The sequence below is a fragment of the Dama dama genome, chromosome 31 (assembly GCF_033118175.1).
Source record: "Dama dama isolate Ldn47 chromosome 31, ASM3311817v1, whole genome shotgun sequence".
NCBI lineage: Eukaryota > Metazoa > Chordata > Mammalia > Artiodactyla > Cervidae > Dama > Dama dama.
The window spans coordinates 55,673,869-55,694,921 of record NC_083711.1 but is presented as its reverse complement, the minus strand read 5'-3'; the positions used below and the strand labels follow the sequence as shown (position 1 = coordinate 55,694,921).

At 38.3% G+C, this 21,053-nt stretch overlaps 1 protein-coding gene and 1 non-coding gene across 2 annotated transcripts in view; one reads left to right on the top strand and one right to left on the bottom strand.

Moving 5' to 3' along the window:
- The window catches only part of IFT57 (intraflagellar transport 57), a 72,652-nt gene that overhangs the window by 34,797 nt on the left and 16,802 nt on the right, over nt 1–21,053 (top strand). Inside the window, exon 6 of the mRNA XM_061133975.1 lies at nt 1,898–2,020. Within this exon, the coding sequence (XP_060989958.1) occupies nt 1,898–2,020 (123 nt within the window). The remainder of the gene's footprint in view (nt 1–1,897; nt 2,021–21,053) is intronic.
- On the bottom strand, nt 17,876–17,982 carry LOC133050245 (U6 spliceosomal RNA). The gene has a single exon (XR_009691563.1). It is a non-coding gene; the product is annotated as a U6 spliceosomal RNA (small nuclear RNA).

Below are 21,053 nucleotides of genomic sequence, written 5' to 3'. Positions count from 1 at the left end.
AGGCTTTCTCGTGTTAAGTGCCCTAGAGACTCGGGAGTGAGTTCAGAGACCTCAGGCTCCCCATCAAATCAAATCCCGATATAAGGCTATTCTTATACTTGGTGTTAGACTGGATAAAAATATCTTTTAGTGACATAAATTCACACTGAGTGTAATTTCACCGTGAGGTTGTTTATATAGTCTTTTATTTTAAATGTTGTATTTTGGGAAATTTCAAACATATACACAATTAGAATGAGATAATGAACCCTTAGGCACTAGGACCCAGTTTAACAGTTAACATTTGGTTGATCGTGTTTCCTTTGAAGCCCCTGCCTCTTTTTTTCTTTGCCCCATAGTATTTTAAAGTAAATTTCAGACATTACATCATTTCACTTTCAGCGCTTATCTCTAATTTATAAGTCCTTTTTAAAAACATATCCACCATGCCATTATCATACCTATAAAATTAATAATAATTCCTTAATTCATCGAATGCTCTTCCACATTCCAATTCCCCTGATTGTCTCAAAAACATCCTTTTACAGGTTATTTAAATTAGAATCCATAGAAGGTCTATACATTGTATTTGGCTGTTTACGTCCCTCAAGTTTCTTTTTTTCTACATTAATAAATATTTTTCCTTACTTTTAAAATAACTTTTCAAGGGAGCATAAAAGGAAAAATGCCAAAATTAACATATTAAGCTTTATGTTTTGTTGTTGGTGTTCAGTCACTCACTCGTGTCCGATTTTTTGTGGCCCCATGAATTGCAGCATGCCAGGCTTCTCCATCCTTCACCATCTCCCTGAGTTTGCTCTAACTCATGTCCATTGAGTCAGTGATGCCATCCAACCGTCTCATCTTCTGTCACCCCCCTCCTCCTGTCCTCAGTCTTTCCCAGCATCAGGGTCTTTTTCAATGAGTTGGCTCTTCACATCAGGTGGCCAAGGTATTGGAGAGTCAACTTCAGCATCAGTTCTTCCAGTGAATATTCAGAACTGGTTTCCTTTAACATTGACTGATTTGATCTCCTTGCTGTTCAGGGGACTCTCAAGAGTCTTCTCCAACACCACAATTTGAAAGCATCAATTCTTCAGCACTCAGCCTTCGTTATGGTCCAGCTCTCACATCCGTACATGTCTACTGGAAAAACCATAGCTTTGACTATAAGCTTTATCTTTAAATCATTAATTTTTATGCTCTGTATGTTTTCAGATCCATACATGCTTAATGCTGAAGTGTATAGGGCTAAGAAAATGGGGGAAAAAAGTTTTCCTCTTCTGATTTGAAAACAGGCATGAATTGATCTTATTACCCAACAGTAGAAATCAAATGCAGAAAGTAGACACCTACCCTATTTGAGTTCATATAGGTCTGCATTAAATCACATTTTTAAGCTTTATTATGGTTTAACCTAACCAAAATATCACCTTATAAACACAAACTTTGTAAATAAAGTGCCCTTTGCTTCTGGAATTTTATCTTTTTTGTTTTTCAGATTTTGGGTTTATATTTCAGTACAGTGAGTTCAATTTAAGACTGTTTTCTTACCAAACATGTGAGTGTTTGTATCTTTTTAACTGTTATTACAATACCTAAATGGCTTGTCCATTTGATAGTATTCCTGTTGAGTTCACTCTGATATCTCAGAAGCCTTATTCTTTGTGTTAAAAAAAAAAAAGGTTACGTCACAAATTTGCTTCTTTATAATTCTAAATACTTATTTTGCTATTCTACCAGCCTGGTGCATTATCTTCTTTCAAGATGGATAGGAGGACAGAAAAGAATTTCTTCTGCTGCTGTAATTTTAACACTACCGTGCTTGATATAAATTGTGCAGTGCTGCTAAAATGCCTCAAAATTTTACCATTTCTTTTTATAAACTCTCAATCCTGTGATATCTTTCCTTTCTTAGGATATGAACGAGTCTGCCAAACAAGAAGATATTTTGGAATCTACAACAGATGCTGCGGAATGGAGTCTGGAAGTAGAACGTGTACTACCACAACTGAAAGTCACGATCAGGACTGACAATAAGGTATAGAGGAGAGAATACATTTTGGTCAGATAGATTTTTATGTGGCCATTTAGGATCAAGGGTACTCCCACTTATGCAAATGATTTAAGAAGGGGTTCAGTTTCCAGTGTTTTATTTTAATAGAGATTTAGTTAACTGTTGTTGAATGAATATATAAAGTTATATGGTCCACAAATCAAAGAATATATCTTTAAAATGATTTGGAATATGTCACGTTTCCCGGGGAGTAAGGTGTGTTTTCTCCGTATATTTTGATATATTTTCTTGGCAGTCATATTTTGTCTAGGTGAATAGTGAATGAAATTGTAATTCTGTGACTGTATACTAATGGAGCAGAATTAAAGTGGTTTTAGAACTCTGCTGGATGGCAACACAGAAGACGTCCTGGAAGTTACCTTACATAATCTATTCAGTACACGTGACTAAAAGTTAAATATTAAGAAAATAGTCAAGAAATCATATGCAAAAAAGATTTGGAGATTAGGCCAAATGAACCAGCCCATTTAGTGAAGTTTCTGCTTCTTTTTTACCTACAATTTATGAGTAAGAACTTCAGAACAAGCTAATAAGTGACTAGACAATCCTATTCTTTAGACAATACTATATACTAGACAATACTATAATAGTATCATAGTAATCTCTAAAAAGAGCTAGAGAGACATCTAGGTTAAAAAAAAAATAAGAAAGAAAGGATTTTCATCTTTGGAACCTGAGACAAGCTCCAGAATTATGGAACAAGGTTCCAGGGAAACTTGTCATTCTGCAAATGTGGTTGTGTGTCTGTCCCCAAAGTATAAGCCTTGCAAAGACTGCCGTTCTCAGTTTCTGAGAAGCTGATTCATACTAGATTGTCTGGATTTGGGCTTGTAGAGTTGAATCCTGAAGAAGGTAAGACGTGGCCTAAAGCCAGTCCACTCCTAGGGCAGCCTTTAAAATAAGGACCTCAGAGGTCTTCCGAGACTGTGAACGGCTGTGGAACAAGCTTTCTCTAGAGCAGATGGGCAAAGCCTGCAGCCCTGTTTACCATATATTTACCCAGTCATTATGGAGGACAGTGACTATTTGAGTACATTGGGGATAAATTCTTTGTTTATATATCTCATATATAAATACATATTAATAAGAATTTCTTTCCTGATTTGATCTCTGCTGAAAGTCATAATTTGCAAAAAGGTAATTTTTTCTTAAAATGTAATTTCTTACTTTTTAGTTTTGTCAGAACATATTCTCTTCATAAAATTAAAGATCACTACTATTGTGATTGTAGTTAGAACATGTTAAAATAATTGTGTAGTTGGGAGCTCTCAAGCACATTTTAGATCCATAAGGAAGCAAGTTTAATTTGTTTACTTTCAAGGTAAGTAAACTCTTGAAATCAAACATCTCACAATTGGATGTGTGATAGGATAATAATAGGACCACACAAATGGTCTTGATCACCATATAATAGAAGTAATTGAATAAAAAATGAGAGAATATAGATGTAACTGCTAACCTGTACGGTTTTGTAAACCAGTATAGCAGTAATCAAAATCCTGGATTCTTATAAAATTGGGAAGAATTAACTAGGTCAGAGTTGGACTGAGTCTCATGCCATTCATTACCATCATTGACCTTACGAGGATATACTGTATCAGATTAACTATACAGTCCCTGTTACAGGCAGGCAATACTCAAAAATGTCAGATAAAGTTTTTAGGGGGGTTGGTATTTTTTAGAATATGTGAATATCATTTTTCCAAATACAGGCTGAAACTGAAGAAAGTGGAGAAAACCACTAGACCATTTGACCTAAATCAAATCCCTTACGGCCATACAGTGGAAGTGAGAAATAGATTTAAGAGACTAGATCTGATAGACTGAGTGCCTGATGAACTATGGATGGAGGTTTGTGACATTGTACAGGAGACAGGAATCAAGACCATCTCTAAGAAAAAGAAATGCCAAAAAGCAAAATGGTTGTCTGAGGAGGCCTTACAAATAGCTCTGAAAAGAAGGGAAGCGAAAAGCAGAGGAGAAAAGGAAAGATATTCCCATTTGAATGCAGAGTTCCAAAGAATAGCAAGGAGAGATAAGAAAGCCTTCCTCAGTGATCAGTGCAGAGAAATAGAGGAAAACAATAGAATGGAAAAGACTAGAGATCTCTTCAAGAAAATTAGAGATACCAAGGGAACATTTCATGCAAAGATGGGCTCAGTAAGGGACAGAAGTGGTAGGGACCTAACAGAAACAGAAGATATTAAGAAGAGGTGGCAAGAATACACAGAGGAACTGTACAAAAAAGATCGTCACAACCCAGGTAATCACAATGGTATGATCACTCACCTAGAGCCAGACATCCTGGAATGTGAAGTCAAGTGGACGTTAGGAAGCATCACTACGAACAAAGCTAGTGGAGGTGATGGAATTCCAGTTGAGCTGTTTCAAATCCTGAAAGATGACGCTGTGAAAATGCTGCACTCAGTATGCCAACAAATTTGGAAAACTCAGCAGTGGCCACAGGACTGGAAAAGGTCTGTTTTCATTCCAATCCCTAACAAAGGCAATGCCAAAGAATGCTCAAACTACCGAACAACTGCACTCATCTCACACGCTAGTAAAGTAATGCTCAAAATTATGTAAACCAGGCTTCAGCAATACGTGAACCGTGAACTTCCAGATGTTCAAGCTGATTTTAGAAAAGGCAGAGGAACCAGAGATCAAATGGCCAACATCCGCTGGATCATCAAAAAAGCAAGAAAGTTCCAGAAAAACATCTATTTCTGCTTTGTTGACTATGCCAAAGTCTTTGACTGTGTGGATCACAATAAACTGTGGAAAATTCTGAAAGAGATGGGAATACCAGACCGTCTGATCTGCCTCTTGAGAAACCTGTACACAGGTCAGGAAGCAACAGTTAGAACTGGACATGGAACAACAGACTGGTTCCAAATTGGGAAAGGAGTATGTCAAGGCTGAATATTGTCACCCTGCTTATTTAACTTATCTGCAGAGTACATCATGAGAAACGCTGGGCTGGAGGAAGCACAAGCTGGAATCAAGATTGCCAGGAGAAATATCAATAACCTCAGATATGCAGATGACACCATCCTTATGGCAGAAAGTGAAGAAGAACTAAAGAGCCTCTTGATGAAAGTGAAAGAGGAGAGTGAAAAAGTTGGCTTAAAGCTCAACATTCAGAAAACTAAGATTATGGTATCCAGTCCTATCACTTCATGGCAAATGGATGGGGAAACAGTGGAAACAGTGGCTGACTTTATTTTGGGGGGCTCCAAAATCACTGCAGATGGTGATTGCAGCCATGAAATTAAAAGACGCTTTACTCCTTGGAAGGAAAGTTATGACCAACTTAGACAGCATATTAAAAAGCAAAGACATTACTTTGCCAACAAAGGGTCCGTCTAGTCAAGGCTATGGTTTTTCCAGTGGTCATGTATGGATGTGAGAGTTGGACTATAAAGAAGGCTGAGCCCTGAAGAATTGATGCTTTTGAACTGTGATATTGGAGAAGACTCTTGAGAGTCCCTTGAACTGCAAGGAGATCCAACCAGTCCATCCTAAAGGAGATCAGTCCTGGGTGTTCATTGGAAGGATTGATGCTGAAGCTGAAACTCCAATACTTTGGCCACCTGACGTGAAGAGCTGACTCATTGGAAAAGACCCTAATGCCTGGAAAGATTGGGGGCAGGAGGAGAGGGGGATGACAGAGAATGAGGTGGTTGGGTGGCATCACCAACTCGATGTACATGAGTTTGAGTAAACTCCAGGAGTTGGTGATGGACAGGGAGGCCTGGTGTGCTGCAGTTCATGAGGTTGCAAAAAGTCAGACACGACTGAGTGACTGAACTGAACTGAATATCATTTTGAGTTTAGATTTTTGTGGTGAAACATACTGATGTAAAATCATGTTTGATTGCTTTTTCTGAATTCTTCTCTAGATAATTTGGTCTTTGTGTCCAGTAGTTAGTTCATAAACCCTTTTTTTCCCTAAGTATTTCAGTTGTAGCAAATGGGAATTACAGCTTTAAGGTCAATTCTTTATTCAGCTCACTTAAGAAAAATGAAATTATACATTGATTTGAGAAAATAAGGTGCTAATGAATAAAGAAATGTTTTTCATGTCTCAGAAGTAAACTAATCTAGTAATATATGTGGTTTCTCACGGACTCATTATCCTCCTTCATCAGGAGAGGTTGACTTCAGCGTCATGGTAGATCCCCTTCTTCCTCAACTCCTGACTCCACTAAAACCAAAACCTCTCCTTTACTTTTGGACAAAACAATAACCTTTCACTCATCTGCAGCCTGTTTAGGACCTCTTAAGATTTCAGCTTCATGTTTGGGGGTGGTAGCGAGGAATTACTTACTTTCAGATCAATGTGTTTTACTGATCACTGTTAGATTAATTTTTAAGTAGCATAGAGATGTAGGAGATGAATAATGCAGAGTTTCCATTATTTAAATCCATTATAAATTTCTTTAAAATAACCTGATGTTAGAAGTAAAAAAAGTCCCATATTTATTTGGCACCAGATCAAGCATTTGTTTTGCTTTTTTTTCTTACAAGTTCAGTTTATTCCTTGTATGCTTCCCAACTGCAAAAATAGTAAGTCTTCTTTTCTGTTCTTTTTGCATATTTCAGTCTGTATGCTTGATGAGATCCTGTCATACACCAATATTGTATTTTGTATATGAATCACCTTGTAATCAGGTTTTCACTGCAAGGCTAGCTGATCCTCATTTCTGGCACTACTTGTTACTATTTCCAGTTCCCAAAGAAAGCAAATAAATTTTAATATTAGCTTAAATAAATTACAATTGGGAAAATAAATATGTTGCCAAAACTACAAATAATACATTCCACAACTGAAGATAAAAAATTTTGTCATATGCTGGCTTGAATGGACTGTATGAGTGGTTTCCCTTTTTAGAGCTGGGTACAGAGAATGCTCCTGGTGATTACTTCTAGAGTAGCTGTGTGTCTGTCTCAATCTGCCTCAACTTGAAGTAATACGTCTGAAGACAGAGTCAGAAGTTCTGCCAAGAGAGTCAGTGCTGCGTCACTGCTGCCGCTGCTGAGTCTCTTCAGTCGTGTCCGACTCTGTGCGACCCCATAGACGGCAGCCCACCAGGCTCCCCGGTCCCTGGGATTCTCCAGGCAAGAACACTGGAGTGGGTTGCCATTTCCTTCTCCAGTGCATGAAAGTGAAAAGTGAAAGTGAAGTCGCTCAGTCTTGTCTGACTGCAGCCCACCAGGCTCCTCCGTCCATGGGATATTCCAGGCAAGAGTACTGGAGTGGGGTGCCATTGCCTTCTCCGAAGAGAGAGAGTCAATAAATTCAGCCAAATCCTGGGTCATTCACCCCAAGTTAATGCTTCATTTAGGGCCAAGTGCATAAGGCTAGGGCATCAGTTCCTTTGAAGGACAGTCTGAGGACACTTACGCTGGAGTAGATGTCGGTGCCGCCTAATAAAATTATCTACAGCTATTAGTCTGCAACTCTACACCTTGTTGTTCTTTTTTTCCTGTTTATTTCTCTAATCTTTCCTTTCTGCTGTGTTTATTGGGCTTCTCTCATAGCTCAGTCAATAAAGAATCTGCCCACAATGCAGGAGACCCAGGTTCAGTTCCTGGGTCAGGAAGATCCCCTGGAGAAGGAAATGGCAACCCATTCCAGTATTCTTGTCTGGAGAATCCCATGGACAGAGGATCCTGGCAGGATACAGTCCATGGGGTCACAAGAGTTGGACATGACTTAGCTACTAAACCACCATTGTTCTTTATTAGATCCAATAGTAAGTGCCCACAACTGTTACACACCTACTTGGATGGAATGTAAAACTTTAAGAGCAAGCATCTGTGATTATACTCAGACTAGACTTAAATCTGTAATTGCTCAAAAATTATCCTAATCTCTTTTAAAATAAAATTTTATTTTTAATTATATAAGTAATACTGAAATAATATTTCAAGGGGAGAGGAGGCATGCAGTGTCCTGTGGATTAGAAGCTAGGGAGAACACATTTAGTCCTACCATCAAATCTCAGAAACTTAATAGAACTGTGGTATAAAGACCCAGGGAAGATGGAGCCTATCTCACACACCTTCCGTGGGCACCCGAAATTCATATTTCTGCCACTTACTAGCTGTGTGATCCAGGGCAAGCTAGTGTACCTCTCTGTTCCTCTTTTCCTTATCTCTAAAAAGGGACTAATTATATTACTCACGTCGTGAAGTTGTTGTAAAGCGCCAGGAACAGTGTCTGACGCATAGTTATTGCCTAATAAATACTGATTATTTTTATGTTACAGCATCGGTTTGTAATATTATTGTATTCTATCATAGCCCTCTGTATCACTACTCAGGAGGAGTTTACAAAGTTTCTGCACTAATGCTTCCATCATTTAAGGAATATTGATTACAGTCAGCCTTATGTTTTTACATAGGACATCTTTGGGTTCATAGACATCTTATTTTGGTAGTAAATCTTTCTAGTTTTTGCCCTAGTAAAGGTTATATAATATGATGAAAATAACAGTAGTAAATGATATTTGCTCAGTGCTTGCCTTGTGGCGCGTGCTGCTCTTAGCACTTCACATATTACGCTCATTTAATCCTTTCCGCTGCCCTGTGATATGCAGGCACCTTTTAATACAGATGTGGAATCTGAAACAAGGAGAAGTTATTTGCCTCTGCCTAGCCAGTGACAGACATGATATTTGAGCCTCCAACCTGGGTTCTTACCTATTCAGTTAATGACTATATAGCACACTGGTTTAAAAGCACAAATTCTGAATCCAGGATGCTTGAATAATAATCTTGACTCTAACACTTATTAGCGGTTGGACCCTGTGGGTAGGTTACTTAACCACTCTATGCCTCGGTTTCCTCGTCTGTAAGATGGAATTCATTATGAAGCCTACCTTAAGCTATTAAAAGTAGTGAATGAATCAGCATATCTGAAGCACTTAGAATGGTGCCAGGAGGATCACTTAATATGTGTTTCTGTGTGCTTTTCTGTATAGGGTTAAAATTGTACCTCTTTTTTCCACCTAACATTTCATCATGAGTATTTCCACATATCCTTAAAAATTATAAACCATAACTTCAGATGACTGACTGTAGCGCTAGAAGGTTACCATCACTCTCCAGCTCACCGCCAGGCAGCAAGAGGGCTTGGCCAAGTTTAGCAGGTTGGGGTCACACCAGGAGGTCTAAGATCTGGGTGGAGAAATGACAGGGCAGTGTCTCACAAGAGCTCGTGGTTCAGACATGGGCAAGCCTAAGGACCCTGAGGTCTGAGAACACAGTCCACTAGATGGAAGTGGATTGGCCAGTGAGTTGTTTCAGAGAACAAGTGGTTGCTGAATGAGGAAATCCAGGTGAGAGAGAAAACATGGAGAGCAGAAAGCCAAAATGATGATTAAGTAGGAAATGAAGTTAAGAGATGTTATATGATTAGTTATTGCTGCAAGAATGTGCAGTCAGAGAAGCCTATGGGTTGTAGCTGCTGTTATCTGCTTTTAACTGTGTGAGGGGCACTTCTCCAGGTTACTTTATGATAATTATTGAAGGATAATATTTCCTACTTGATGGAAATATTTTAATTTCTATGATAGTAATTTTTAAACTTTTTAAAAAATTATTTATTTTAATTGGAGGATAAGTACTTTACACTATTGTGATGGTTTTTGCCATGGTGAATCAGTTGACAGTTGTTGAGTTGAATAACAAAACGACTGAAGCTGACATGCCAAAGAATTCTGCATGTCCTCTGTTTCTGGGAAAATAGAAAATGTGCATGCATATTCATATAGATTTCACTTTCTGTATTTTTTATTAATTTTGATTGCTAAAGAAATACTTAATGCCACTTCTTAAGGAAAATTATTCTTTCTTTAGTTTTCTTTTTACTATAGAAAAGCAAGCCTTTATTTGACTTTATGGAAGTAAACAGAGACCATCTAAATGAGAGCAAGTCTATTTATTCAGAGCTTGCTATAGCAAGGAGTCAGCCACCACCACTTGCATTTGGCAGAGAATTTAAGGCATGCAGGAATATTTAAAAGAATTATAGTAGAAAAAAGGAAAGGCTTCAAATGTTCGCATGTGACTGAAAATTTGGAGGCAGGCTCACTAGAAACAGGGCCTCTCGTGATCGGTGATCACTTGCCACACAGATTGGCTTCCCGAAGTAGTGGCCACAGACTGTGGGTCGGAATTCTATTTTTAGTAATGGTCTAGCTATTATCTGTTGTCCATTTGTATGTTCATTTCTCAACTTTAGTCATTGAACCAAAGGGAAGTATCTTCTTAAAATGATCGATCATATTCATCTTTATCAGGAAAATGATTTTTTCAAGTCAAGGGTTTTTACATAGAAGCCAAGTAATCATTAATAATATTTATTTCAGAAATAAGGAAGAGCAGCAAGTGTGAAATCAGTTTTCAACTAAACCTTACAGATCCTGTTTTTTCAATTATGCAGTATTTATTCCTAAAAGATTGTATATTAGAATGATTTAATATTAGGTATTTAATGCAATGAACAAATGTTCTATCGTGCTTTAATGCCCTGTGGATATTGTAATTAGAATTTTGATTAATGACTTAAATAGACTGTTTTCCAAATTATAATTAAATGTTTCCTGCTCTGTTGTTTTAAAAGATAGTTGGCTAGGTACCCCTTCTTTCCACCAAAATGTCTTTAGTCATTATGTAAATCTTCAGGTTCATTACAAGGAATTCAGATAAAGAGATGATTTTTTACCTAAAACTTAGGCAGTACTGCAGCATGTGTTTCTAATTATTTCAAGCCTTTGATTCACTGAACTGCTTTTTTACATCCTTACTTGTTCTTCAGAGTCCAGCTTTCTCAGGTTGCAGTTGTAAAAAGAACCTTAAACTTTAAATTTCAACTCCAAGCAGTTGGATTTTGTTTTAATGTAAACAAACCATACGGATGTTGTCTTGGGTAATTCACAGCAAGAAACCTTGGGAAGTCTTTGTGCTAAGGGTGGAATCATTACAATGGTCTTGAGCCCTGGGGCTCTCCAGTCACTGTGCTAGCTAAAACCTAAAAGGGAATAGAGAAGCCTTCATTCATTAGTAGGTGGAATTCCATTTAAATGAACCTGAAGGGACCAGAGAATCGCTGTATTATTTCTAAGTCTCTTCATATTGGAAGCCAAATCCTGCAGAAATGTACAATGGTAGGCTTTCTCTTTTTACTCTTGTAGACAAATCTGTACCTGGAAGCAATAGAGGGTATGTTCTCCATTCCAAAGCAGTGGAAGGTCAACTTGCTTTGATCTGCCATCAGTGTGTTGAAGAGTGTTAATAAAATTTAGCTTTCTAAATATTTCTTACCTATAGGGATTTATCAATTATTACAGTTCTGGAATAAAGAGCATTTTTTAAGACTTCTACTCTGGTTGCTGGATAGGCTATATTAATAGGATCCTTGTTCAGCTCAGTTCAGTCGTGTCCAACTCTTTGTGACCCCATGAACCGCAGCACACCAGGCCTCCCTGTCCATCACCAACTCCCGGAGTCCACCCAAACCCATGTCCATTGAGTTGGCGATGCCATCTCATCCTCTATTGTCCCCTTCCCCTCCTGCCCTCAATCTTTCCCACCTTCAACATCAGTCCTTCCAATGAATACCCAGGACTGATCTCCTTTAGGATGGACTGGTTGGATCTCCTTGCAGTCCAAGGGACTCTCAAGAGTCTTCTCCAACACCACAGTTCAAAAGCATCAATTCTTCGGCATTCAGCTTTCTTTATAGTCCAACTCTCACATCCATACATAACCACTGGAAAAACCATAGCCTTGACTAGATGGACCTTTATTGACAAAGTAATGTCTCTGCTTTTCAATATGCTGTCTAGGTTGGTCATAACTTTCCTTCCAAGGAGTAAGCATCTTTTAATTTCATGGCTTCAATTAATATCTGCAGTGATTTTGGAGCCCCCAAAAATAAAGTCAGCCCCTGTTTCCATTGTTTCCCCATCTATTTGCCATGAAGTGATGGGACCAGATGCCAGGATCTTAGTTTTCTGAATGTTGAGCTTTAAGCCAACTTTTTCAATATCACAGTAATCCAAGTCTATGCCCCAACCAGTAACGCTGAAGAAGCTGAAGTTGAACGGTTCTATGAAGACCTACAAGACCTAGAACTAACACCCAAAAAGCATGGCCTTTTCATTATAAGGAACTGGAATGCAAAAGTAGGAAGTCAAGAAATACCTGGAGTTACAGGCAAATTTGGCATTGGACTATAGAATGAAGCAGGGCAAAGGCTAATAGAGTTCTGCCAAGAGAACGCACTGGTCATAGCAAACACCCTCTTCCAAGAACACAAGGGAAGACTCTATACATGGACATCACCAGATGGTCAATACCGAAATCAGGTTGATTATATCCTTTGCAGCCAAAGGTGGAGAACGTCTATACAGTTAGCAAAAACAAGACTGGGAGCTGACTGTGGCTCAGATCATGAAGTCCTTATTGCCAAATTCAGATTTAAATTGAAGAAAGTGGGGAAAACCACTAGACCATTCAGGTATGACCTAAATCAAATCCCTTATGACTATACAGTGGAAGTGAAAAATAGATTTAAGAGACTAGATCTGATAGAGTGCCTGATGAACTATGGATGGAAGTTCATGACATTGTACAGGAGACAGGGAGACAGACCATCCCTAAGAAAAAGAAACGCAAAAAAGCAAAATGGCTGTCTGAGGAGGCCTTACAAATAGCTCTGAAAAGAAGAGAGGCGAAAGGCAAAGGAGAAAAGGAAAGATATTCCCATTTGAATGCAGAGTTCCAAAGAATAGCAAGGAGAGATAAGAAAGCCTTCCTCAATGATCAATGCAGAGAAATAGAGGAAAACAATAGAATGGGAAAGACTAGAGATTTCTTCATGAAAATTAGAGACACCAAGGGAACATTTCATGAAAGATGGGCACAATAAAGGACAGAAATAGTATGGACCTAACAGAAGCAGAAGATATTAAGAAGTGGTGGCAAGAATACACAGAAGAACTGTACAAAAAAGATCTTCATGACCCTGATAATCACAATGGTGTGATCACTCACACTCACCTAGAACCAGACATCCTGGAATGTGAAGTCAAGTGGGCGTTAGGAAGCATCACTATGAACAAAGCTAGTGGAGGTGATGGAATTCCAGTTGAGCTATTTCAAATCCTGAAAGATAATGCTGGGAAAGTGCTGCACTCAATATGTCAGCAAATTTGGAAAGGTAACAGTGGCCACAGGACCGAGAAAGGTCAGTTTTCATTCTAGTCCCTAAGAAAGGCAATGCCAAAGAATGCTCAAACTACTGCACAATTGCACTCATCTCACACGCTAGTAAAGTAATGCTCAAAATTCTCCAAGCCAGGCTTCAGCAATACGTGAACCGTGAACTTCCAGATGTTCAAGTTGGTTTTAGAAAAGGCAGAGGAGCCAGAGATCAAATTGCCAACATCCACTGGATCATCAAAAAAGCAAGAGAGTTCCAGAAAAACATCTATTTCTGCTTTATTGACTATGCCAAAGTCTTTGACTGTGTGGATCACAATAAACTGTGGAAAATTCTGAAAGAGATGGGAATACCAGACCACCTGACCTGCCTCTTGAGAAACCTGTACACAGGTCAGGAAGCAACAGTTAGAACTGGACATGGAACAACAGACTGGTTCCAAATAGGAAAAGGAGTATGTCAAGGCTGTATATTGTCACCCTGCTTATTTAACTTATCTGCAGAGTACATCATGAGAAACGCTGGGCTGGAGGAAGCACAAGCTGGAATCAAGATTGCCAGGAGAAATATCAATAACCTCAGATATGCAGATGACACCATCCTTATGGCAGAAAGTGAAGAAGAACTAAAGAGCCTCTTGATGAAAGTGAAAGAGGAGAGTGAAAAAGTTGGCTTAAAGCTCAACATTCAGAAAGGATCCTTGTAGTCATGAGCAAAAATGTATTATATATTCTGTGGACTCAGCTCAGTCCAGTTCAGTCACTCAGTCATGTCCAACTCTGCGACCCCATGGACTGCATAATGGCAGGTTTCCCTGTCCATCAACAACTCCCAGAGCTTGCTCAAACTCATGTTCATCACGTTGGTGATGCCATCCAACCATCTCTTCATCTGTCATCCCCTTCTCCTGCCTTCAATTTTTCCCAACGTCAGGGTCTTTTCTTTTTTTTTTTTTTAATTAATTAATTTATTTATTTTTTCAGTGGGTTTTGTCATACATTGACATGAATCAGCAATAGATTTACATGTATTCCCCATCCCGATCCCCCCTCCCACCTCCCTCTCCACCCGATTCCTCTGGGTCTTCCCAGTGCACCAGGCCCGAGCACTTGTCTCGTGCATCCCACCTGGGCTGGTGACCTGTTTCACCATAGATAATATACATGGTGTTCTTTCGCAACATCCCACCCTCACCTTCTCCCACAGAGTTCAAAAGTCTGTTCTGTACTTCTGTGTCTCTTTTTCTGTTTTGCATGTAGGGTTGTCGTTACCATCTTTCTAAATTCCGTATATATGTGTTAGTATGCTGTAATGTTCTTTATCTTTCTGGCTTACTTCACTCTGTATAATGGGCTCCAGTTTCATCCATCTCATTAGAACTGGTTCAAATGAATTCTTTTTAACGGCTGAGTAATATTCCATGGTGTATATGTACCAGAGCTTCCTTATCCATTCATCTGCTGATGGGCATCTAGGTTGCTTCCATGTCCTGGCTATTATAAACAGTGCTGCGATGAACATTGGGGTGCACGTGTCTCTTTCAGATCTGGTTTCCTCAGTGTGTATGCCCAGAAGTGGGATTGCTGGGTCATATGGCAGTTCTATTTCCAGTTTTTTAAGAAATCTCCACACTGTTCTCCATAGCAGCTGTACTAGTTTGCATTCCCACCAACAGTGTAAGAGGGTTCCCTTTTCTCCACACCCTCTCCAGCATTTATTGCTTGTAGACTTTTGGATAGCAGCCATCCTGACTGGCGTGTAATGGTACCTCATTGTGGTTTTGATTTGCATTTCTCTGATAATGAATGATGTGGAGCATCTTTTCATGTGTTTGTTAGCCATCTGTATGTCTTCTTTGGAGAAATGTCTGTTTAGTTCTTTGGCCCATTTTTTGATTGGGTCATTTATTTTTCTGGAATTGAGCTTCAAGAGTTGCTTGTATATTTTTGAGATTAATCCTTTGTCTGTTTCTTCATTTGCTATTATTTTCTCCCAATCTGAGGGCTGTCTTTTCACCTTTCGTATAGTTTCCTTTGTTGTGCAAAAGCTTTTAAGTTTCATTAGGTCCCATTTGTTTAGTTTTGCTTTTATTTCCAATATTCTGGGAGGTGGGTCATAGAGGATCTTGCTGTGGTTTATGTCGGAGAGTGTTTTGCCTATGTTCTCCTCTAGGAGTTTTATAGTTTCTGGTCTTACATTTAGATCTTTAATCCATTTTGAGTTTATTTTTGTGTATGGTGTTAGAAAGTGTTCTAGTTTCATTCTTTTACAAGTGGTTGACCAGTTTTCCCAGCACCACTTGTTAAAGAGGTTGTCTTTTTTCCATTGTATATCCTTGCCTCCTTTGTCAAAGATAAGGTGTCCATAGGTTCGTGGATTGATCTCTGGGCTTTCTATTCTGTTCCATTGATCTATATTTCTGTCTTTGTGCCAGTACCATACTGTCTTGATGACTGTGGCTTTGTAGTATAGTCTGAAGTCAGGCAGGTTGATTCCTCCAGTTCCATTCTTCTTTCTCAAGATTACTTTGGCTCTTTGAGGTTTTTTGTATTTCCGTACAAATTGTGAAATTATTTGTTCTAGTTCTGTGAAAAATACTGTTGGTAGCTTGATAGGGATTGCATTGAATCTATAGATTGCTTTGGGTAGAATAGCCATTTTGACAATATTGATTCTTCCAATCCATGAGCATGGTATGTTTCTCCATCTGTTTGTGTCCTCTTTGATTTCTTTCATCAGTGTTTTATAGTTTTCTATGTATAGGTGTTTTGTTTCTTTAGGTAGATATATTCCTAAGTATTTTATTCTTTTTGTTGCAATGGTGAATGGTATTGTTTCCTTAATTTCTCTTTCTGTTTTTTCATTGTTAGTATATAGGAATGCAAGGGATTTTTGTGTGTTAATTTTATATCCTGAAACTTTACTATATTCATTGATTAGCTCTAGTAATTTTCTGGAAGAGTCTTTAGGGTTTTCTATGTAGAGGATCATGTCATCTGCAAACAGCGAGAGTTTCACTTCTTCTTTTCCTATCTGGATTCCTTTTACTTCTTTTTCTGCTCTGATTGCTGTGGCCAAAACTTCCAACACTATGTTGAATAGTAGTGGTGAGAGTGGGCACCCTTGTCTTGTTCCTGATTTCAGGGGAAATGCTTTCAATTTTTCACCATTGAGGGTGATACTTGCTGTGGGTTTGTCATATATAGCTTTTATTATGTTGAGGTATGTTCCTTCTATTCCTGCTTTCTGGAGAGTTTTAATCATAAATGGGTGTTGAATTTTGTCAAAGGCTTTCTCTGCATCTATTGAGATAATCATATGGTTTTTATCTTTCAATTTGTTAATGTGGTGTATTACATTGATTGATTTGTGGATATTAAAGAATCCTTGCATTCCTGGGATAAAGCCCACTTGGTCATGGTGTATGATTTTTTTAATATGTTGTTGGATTCTGCTTGCTAGAATTTTGTTAAGGATTTTTGCATCTATGTTCATCAGTGATATTGGCCTGTAGTTTTCTTTTTTTGTGGCATCTTTGTCTGGTTTTGGAATTAGGGTGATGGTGGCCTCATAGAATGAGTTTGGAAGTTTACCTTCCTCTGCAATTTTCTGGAAGAGTTTGAGTAAGATAGGTGTTAGCTCTTCTCTAAATTTTTGGTAGAATTCAGCTGTGAAGCCATCTGGTCCTGGGCTTTTGTTTGCTGGAAGATTTTTGATTACAGTTTTGATTTCCTTGCTTGTGATGGGTCTGTTAAGATCTTCTATTTCTTCCTGGTTCGGTTTTGAAAGGCTATACTTTTCTAAGAATTTGTCCATTTCATCCAAGTTGTCCATTTTATTGGCATAGAGCTGCTGGTAGTAGTCTCTTATGATCCTTTGTATTTCAGAGTTGTCTGTTGTGATCTCTCCATTTTCATTTCTAATTTTGTTAATTTGGTTCTTCTCTCTTTGCTTCTTAATGAGTCTTGCTAATGGTTTGTCAATTTTGTTTATTTTTTCAAAAAACCAGCTTTTAGCTTTGTTGATTTTTGCTATGGTCTCTTTAGTTTCTTTTGCATTTATTTCTGCCCTGATTTTTAAGATTTCTTTCCTTCTGCTAACCCTGGGGTTCTTCATTTCTTCCTTCTCTAATTGCTTTAGGTGTAGAGTTAGGTTATTTATTTGGCTTTTTTCTTGTTTCTTGATGTAAGCCTGTAATGCTATGAACCTTCCCCTTAGCACTGCTTTTACAGTGTCCCATAGGTTTTGGGTTGTTGTGTTTTCATTTTCATTCATTTCTATACATATTTTGATTTCTTTTTTGATTTCTTCTATGATTTGTTGGTTATTCAGAAGCGTGTTATTTAGCCTCCATATGTTTAAATTTTTAACATTTTTTTTCCTGTAATTGAGATCTAATCTTACTGCACTGTGGTCAGAAAAGATGACTGGAATGATTTCAATTTTTTTGAATTTTCCAAGACCAGATTTATGGCCCAGGATGTGATCTATTCTGGAGAAGGTTCCGTGTGTACTTGAGAAAAAGGTGAAGTTGATTGTTTTGGGGTGAAATGTCCTATAGATATCAATTAGGTCTAGCTGGTAAAAATATGGAACGCTTCACGAATTTGCGTGTCATCCTTGCGCAGGGGCCATGCTAATCTTCTCTGTATAGTTCCAATCTTAGTATATGTGCTGCCGAAGCGAGCATCAGGGTCTTTTCTAAGGAGTCAGTTCTTCTCATTAGCTGGCCAAAGTATTGGCGCTTCAGCTTCAGCATCAGTCCTTCCAATGAATATTGTCCCTGATTTCCCTTAGGATGGACTGGGCGGATCTCCTTGCATCCAAGGGACTCTCAAGAGTCTTCTCCAACACCACAGTTCAAAAGCATAAATGCTTCGGTGCTTGTGGTCCAACTCTCACATCCATACATGACTACTAGAAAAACCATAGCTTTAACTATACAAACATTTGTCAGCAAAGTAATGTCTCTGCTTTTTAATATGCTGTCTAGGTTGGTCATAGCTTTTCTTCCAAGGAGCAGCATCTTTTAATTTCATGGTTGCAGCCACCATCTGCAGTGATTTTGGAGCCCAGGAAAGTAAAGTCTGTCACTGTTTCCATTGTTTCCCTGTCTATTTGGCATGAAGTGTGGTGCTGGATGCCATCATCTTAGTTTTTTGAATATTTAGTTTTAAGTCAGCTTTTTCACTCCCCTCTTTCACTTTCATCCAGAGTCTCCTCAGTTCTTTGCTTCCTGCCATATCTGCATATGTCATCTGCATATCTGAGGTTATTGATATTTCTCCTGGAAATCGTGATTACAGCTTGTACTTCATCCAGCCTGGCATTCCGCATGATGTACTCTGCATATATGTTAAATAAGCAGGGTGACAATATACAGCCTTGATGAAGTCCTTTCCCAATTTGGAACCAGCTCTTTGCCCCATGTCTGGTTCTGACTGTTGCTTCTTCACCTGCATACAGATTTCTCAGGAGGGAAATAAGGTGGTCTGGTATTCCCGTCTCTTTAAGAATTTTCCACCATTTGTTGTGATCCACACAGTCAAAGGTTTTAGTGTAATCAATTAATGAAGCAGAGGTAGATGTTTTTCTGGAATTCTCTTGCTTTTTCTATGATCCAGCATGTTGGCAATTTGATCTCTGGTTCCTCTGCCTTTTCTAAACCCATCTTGAACAGTCTGTGGGTTGGATACAGGAATACATTTTAGATACATGTTAGTCAGAAGATGGGATTCTGCCTGTTATTTGAATAATGGAGAAACTACAGTTATGATTCTTACAGATTTTCTGATAGACCCTTTGTTGAAAAATATTCACAAAGTTTTTAAAAAATAAGGCACCAAAGTTTGCAATTACCAGTAACACATGTAAATACAGGTGGCAATAAATTGATCTCCATGAGGCTCCATGCAGGAGTAATAGCTCCAATTACTGTCACAAATGTTTGTAATTGTATCTATTGCTGCCAGACAATAAATGCTTTTTAATATAGTAAGGCCATAAATGTACATGCTGCTGTTGTTTAAACAAAATACAATTTTCAGCAAATTTATCCTTGAAACACCTGCTATAATCAAAAGAGGTGAATGCTATCAAAATAAACTGCCTGAATTAACTAGGCACACATACATTTTCAGAGCAGCCGCTGTGGTTTCTCAGCTGCCAGGTTGTGTCAGAGAATGGGAGGAAATTCTCCCTGATGGACTTCCACAGGCACGCTTTCTGTGAGGGAGGCTGCACCAAAGAGAGCACTGTTTTGGACTTTTGTATTGTTTTTAAAAAATGGTGTCATTTAATGGACTTGAAGTTGTATTCTCAAGGTCAGCTTTTTTTAAATTTTATTTTCTTTGTAGCTTGTGGGTCATGGACAGGGTTGTAGGACAGTAATAGTAGGCATAATTATACATTTGAAAATACTACAAAGGGGCGAAGGAAAATCCAGCCATCCTTAGGCACCTGGAAATGATTTTTAGCTGCGTCTGTCCATGCTGAACGTTCAGGATATTTTCTGTGTTTAAACTTGGTTGATGATACTTTCCTTCCTATTTACCCTGAGTGTGATAAATTGTTTCGACTGAATCTGGAAAGGTTTCATTTATCACAAGTTAAAACAGGAGAACAGGTGTTTTTGCTTTAGAGATTACCATCAGCTCTAACTAAAGAACATCAACAGTGGTAGATTTTTAAGGAAATAACCAATAAAGATTACATGTTACGTAAATGCTGTGGAGGAAAGTGACTCATGCCTCATGGCAGATATACCTCAAGTAGACATTTGTGATTGAGAGCGTGGAGTTAATACACATTGATTATAACTGAAATTTCTAGACTGCCTAAATATTTCATTATTGCAAAGTATAATTTCATGTTTCCTTTTAATTAGTTAATATAAAATATGAATTGAAGCAGAAGCCATTTATCATGTGGACCTCTCTATGAAATGCACTTTGTAATTGCCTTGCCTCATTTTTCCAATCAATAGAGCAGTTCTCACCATCAGAATGTTTTATTACAAATTTCTTAACATTTGTACAGATTGTTACCCCCAGAGTCATTATCCCATTATGTGTGGTTGTTTCTTTATGCCATGGTAACGATTTATGTTTCTTAGTTCTTCAGATATGTAGATGGCTCTGTTTTTTCAGTTTTTATTTTTTGAGTATCAGTATGAGATCAAAGTTTTGACGATTAATTCTTGAGGTTGAGAGGGACTGGCAAGGTCACCCCCTCTGGCCCTCCACCAGGGTTCCTCAGTGTCCTATGAAATAATGACACTCTGAGTCAGCCTGAGAGTGTTCCTGCATTTTCAGAAGAGCCCCTTTCCCTGCCTCGCCAAATCTCTTCTCAAGCCTCATGACTGTTTCTAGAAAAAGTCTGGAAGCCCTCACTCAGAAGATTTGGACTTTTAAAAGGGTTGTGGATAGAGTAAGCATGAATAATAAGACTGAGTCAACAATGAAAATGCTTAGTAGCAGATGGTAATCAGTAAAGATAATCTCTGAGCACACATTAAAAATGTTATTTTTTAACTGACAAGGTATTTTATGGAGAGATTATGGATCTCCAGTTTCAGTTCAGTTAGTCAGGTGTGAGGATCCCCATGATTGTTATGATAGCCTTTGCTTACCCTTTACGTGCATGTCTTAATTTTCTGTACAAGAGGAATATCTAGGAAGTAAGAACTTTCCTGAGAAAATACATATTTCTAGCACGATTCCCACACCCCTTGCAACATATAGCATACACTGCACATACATA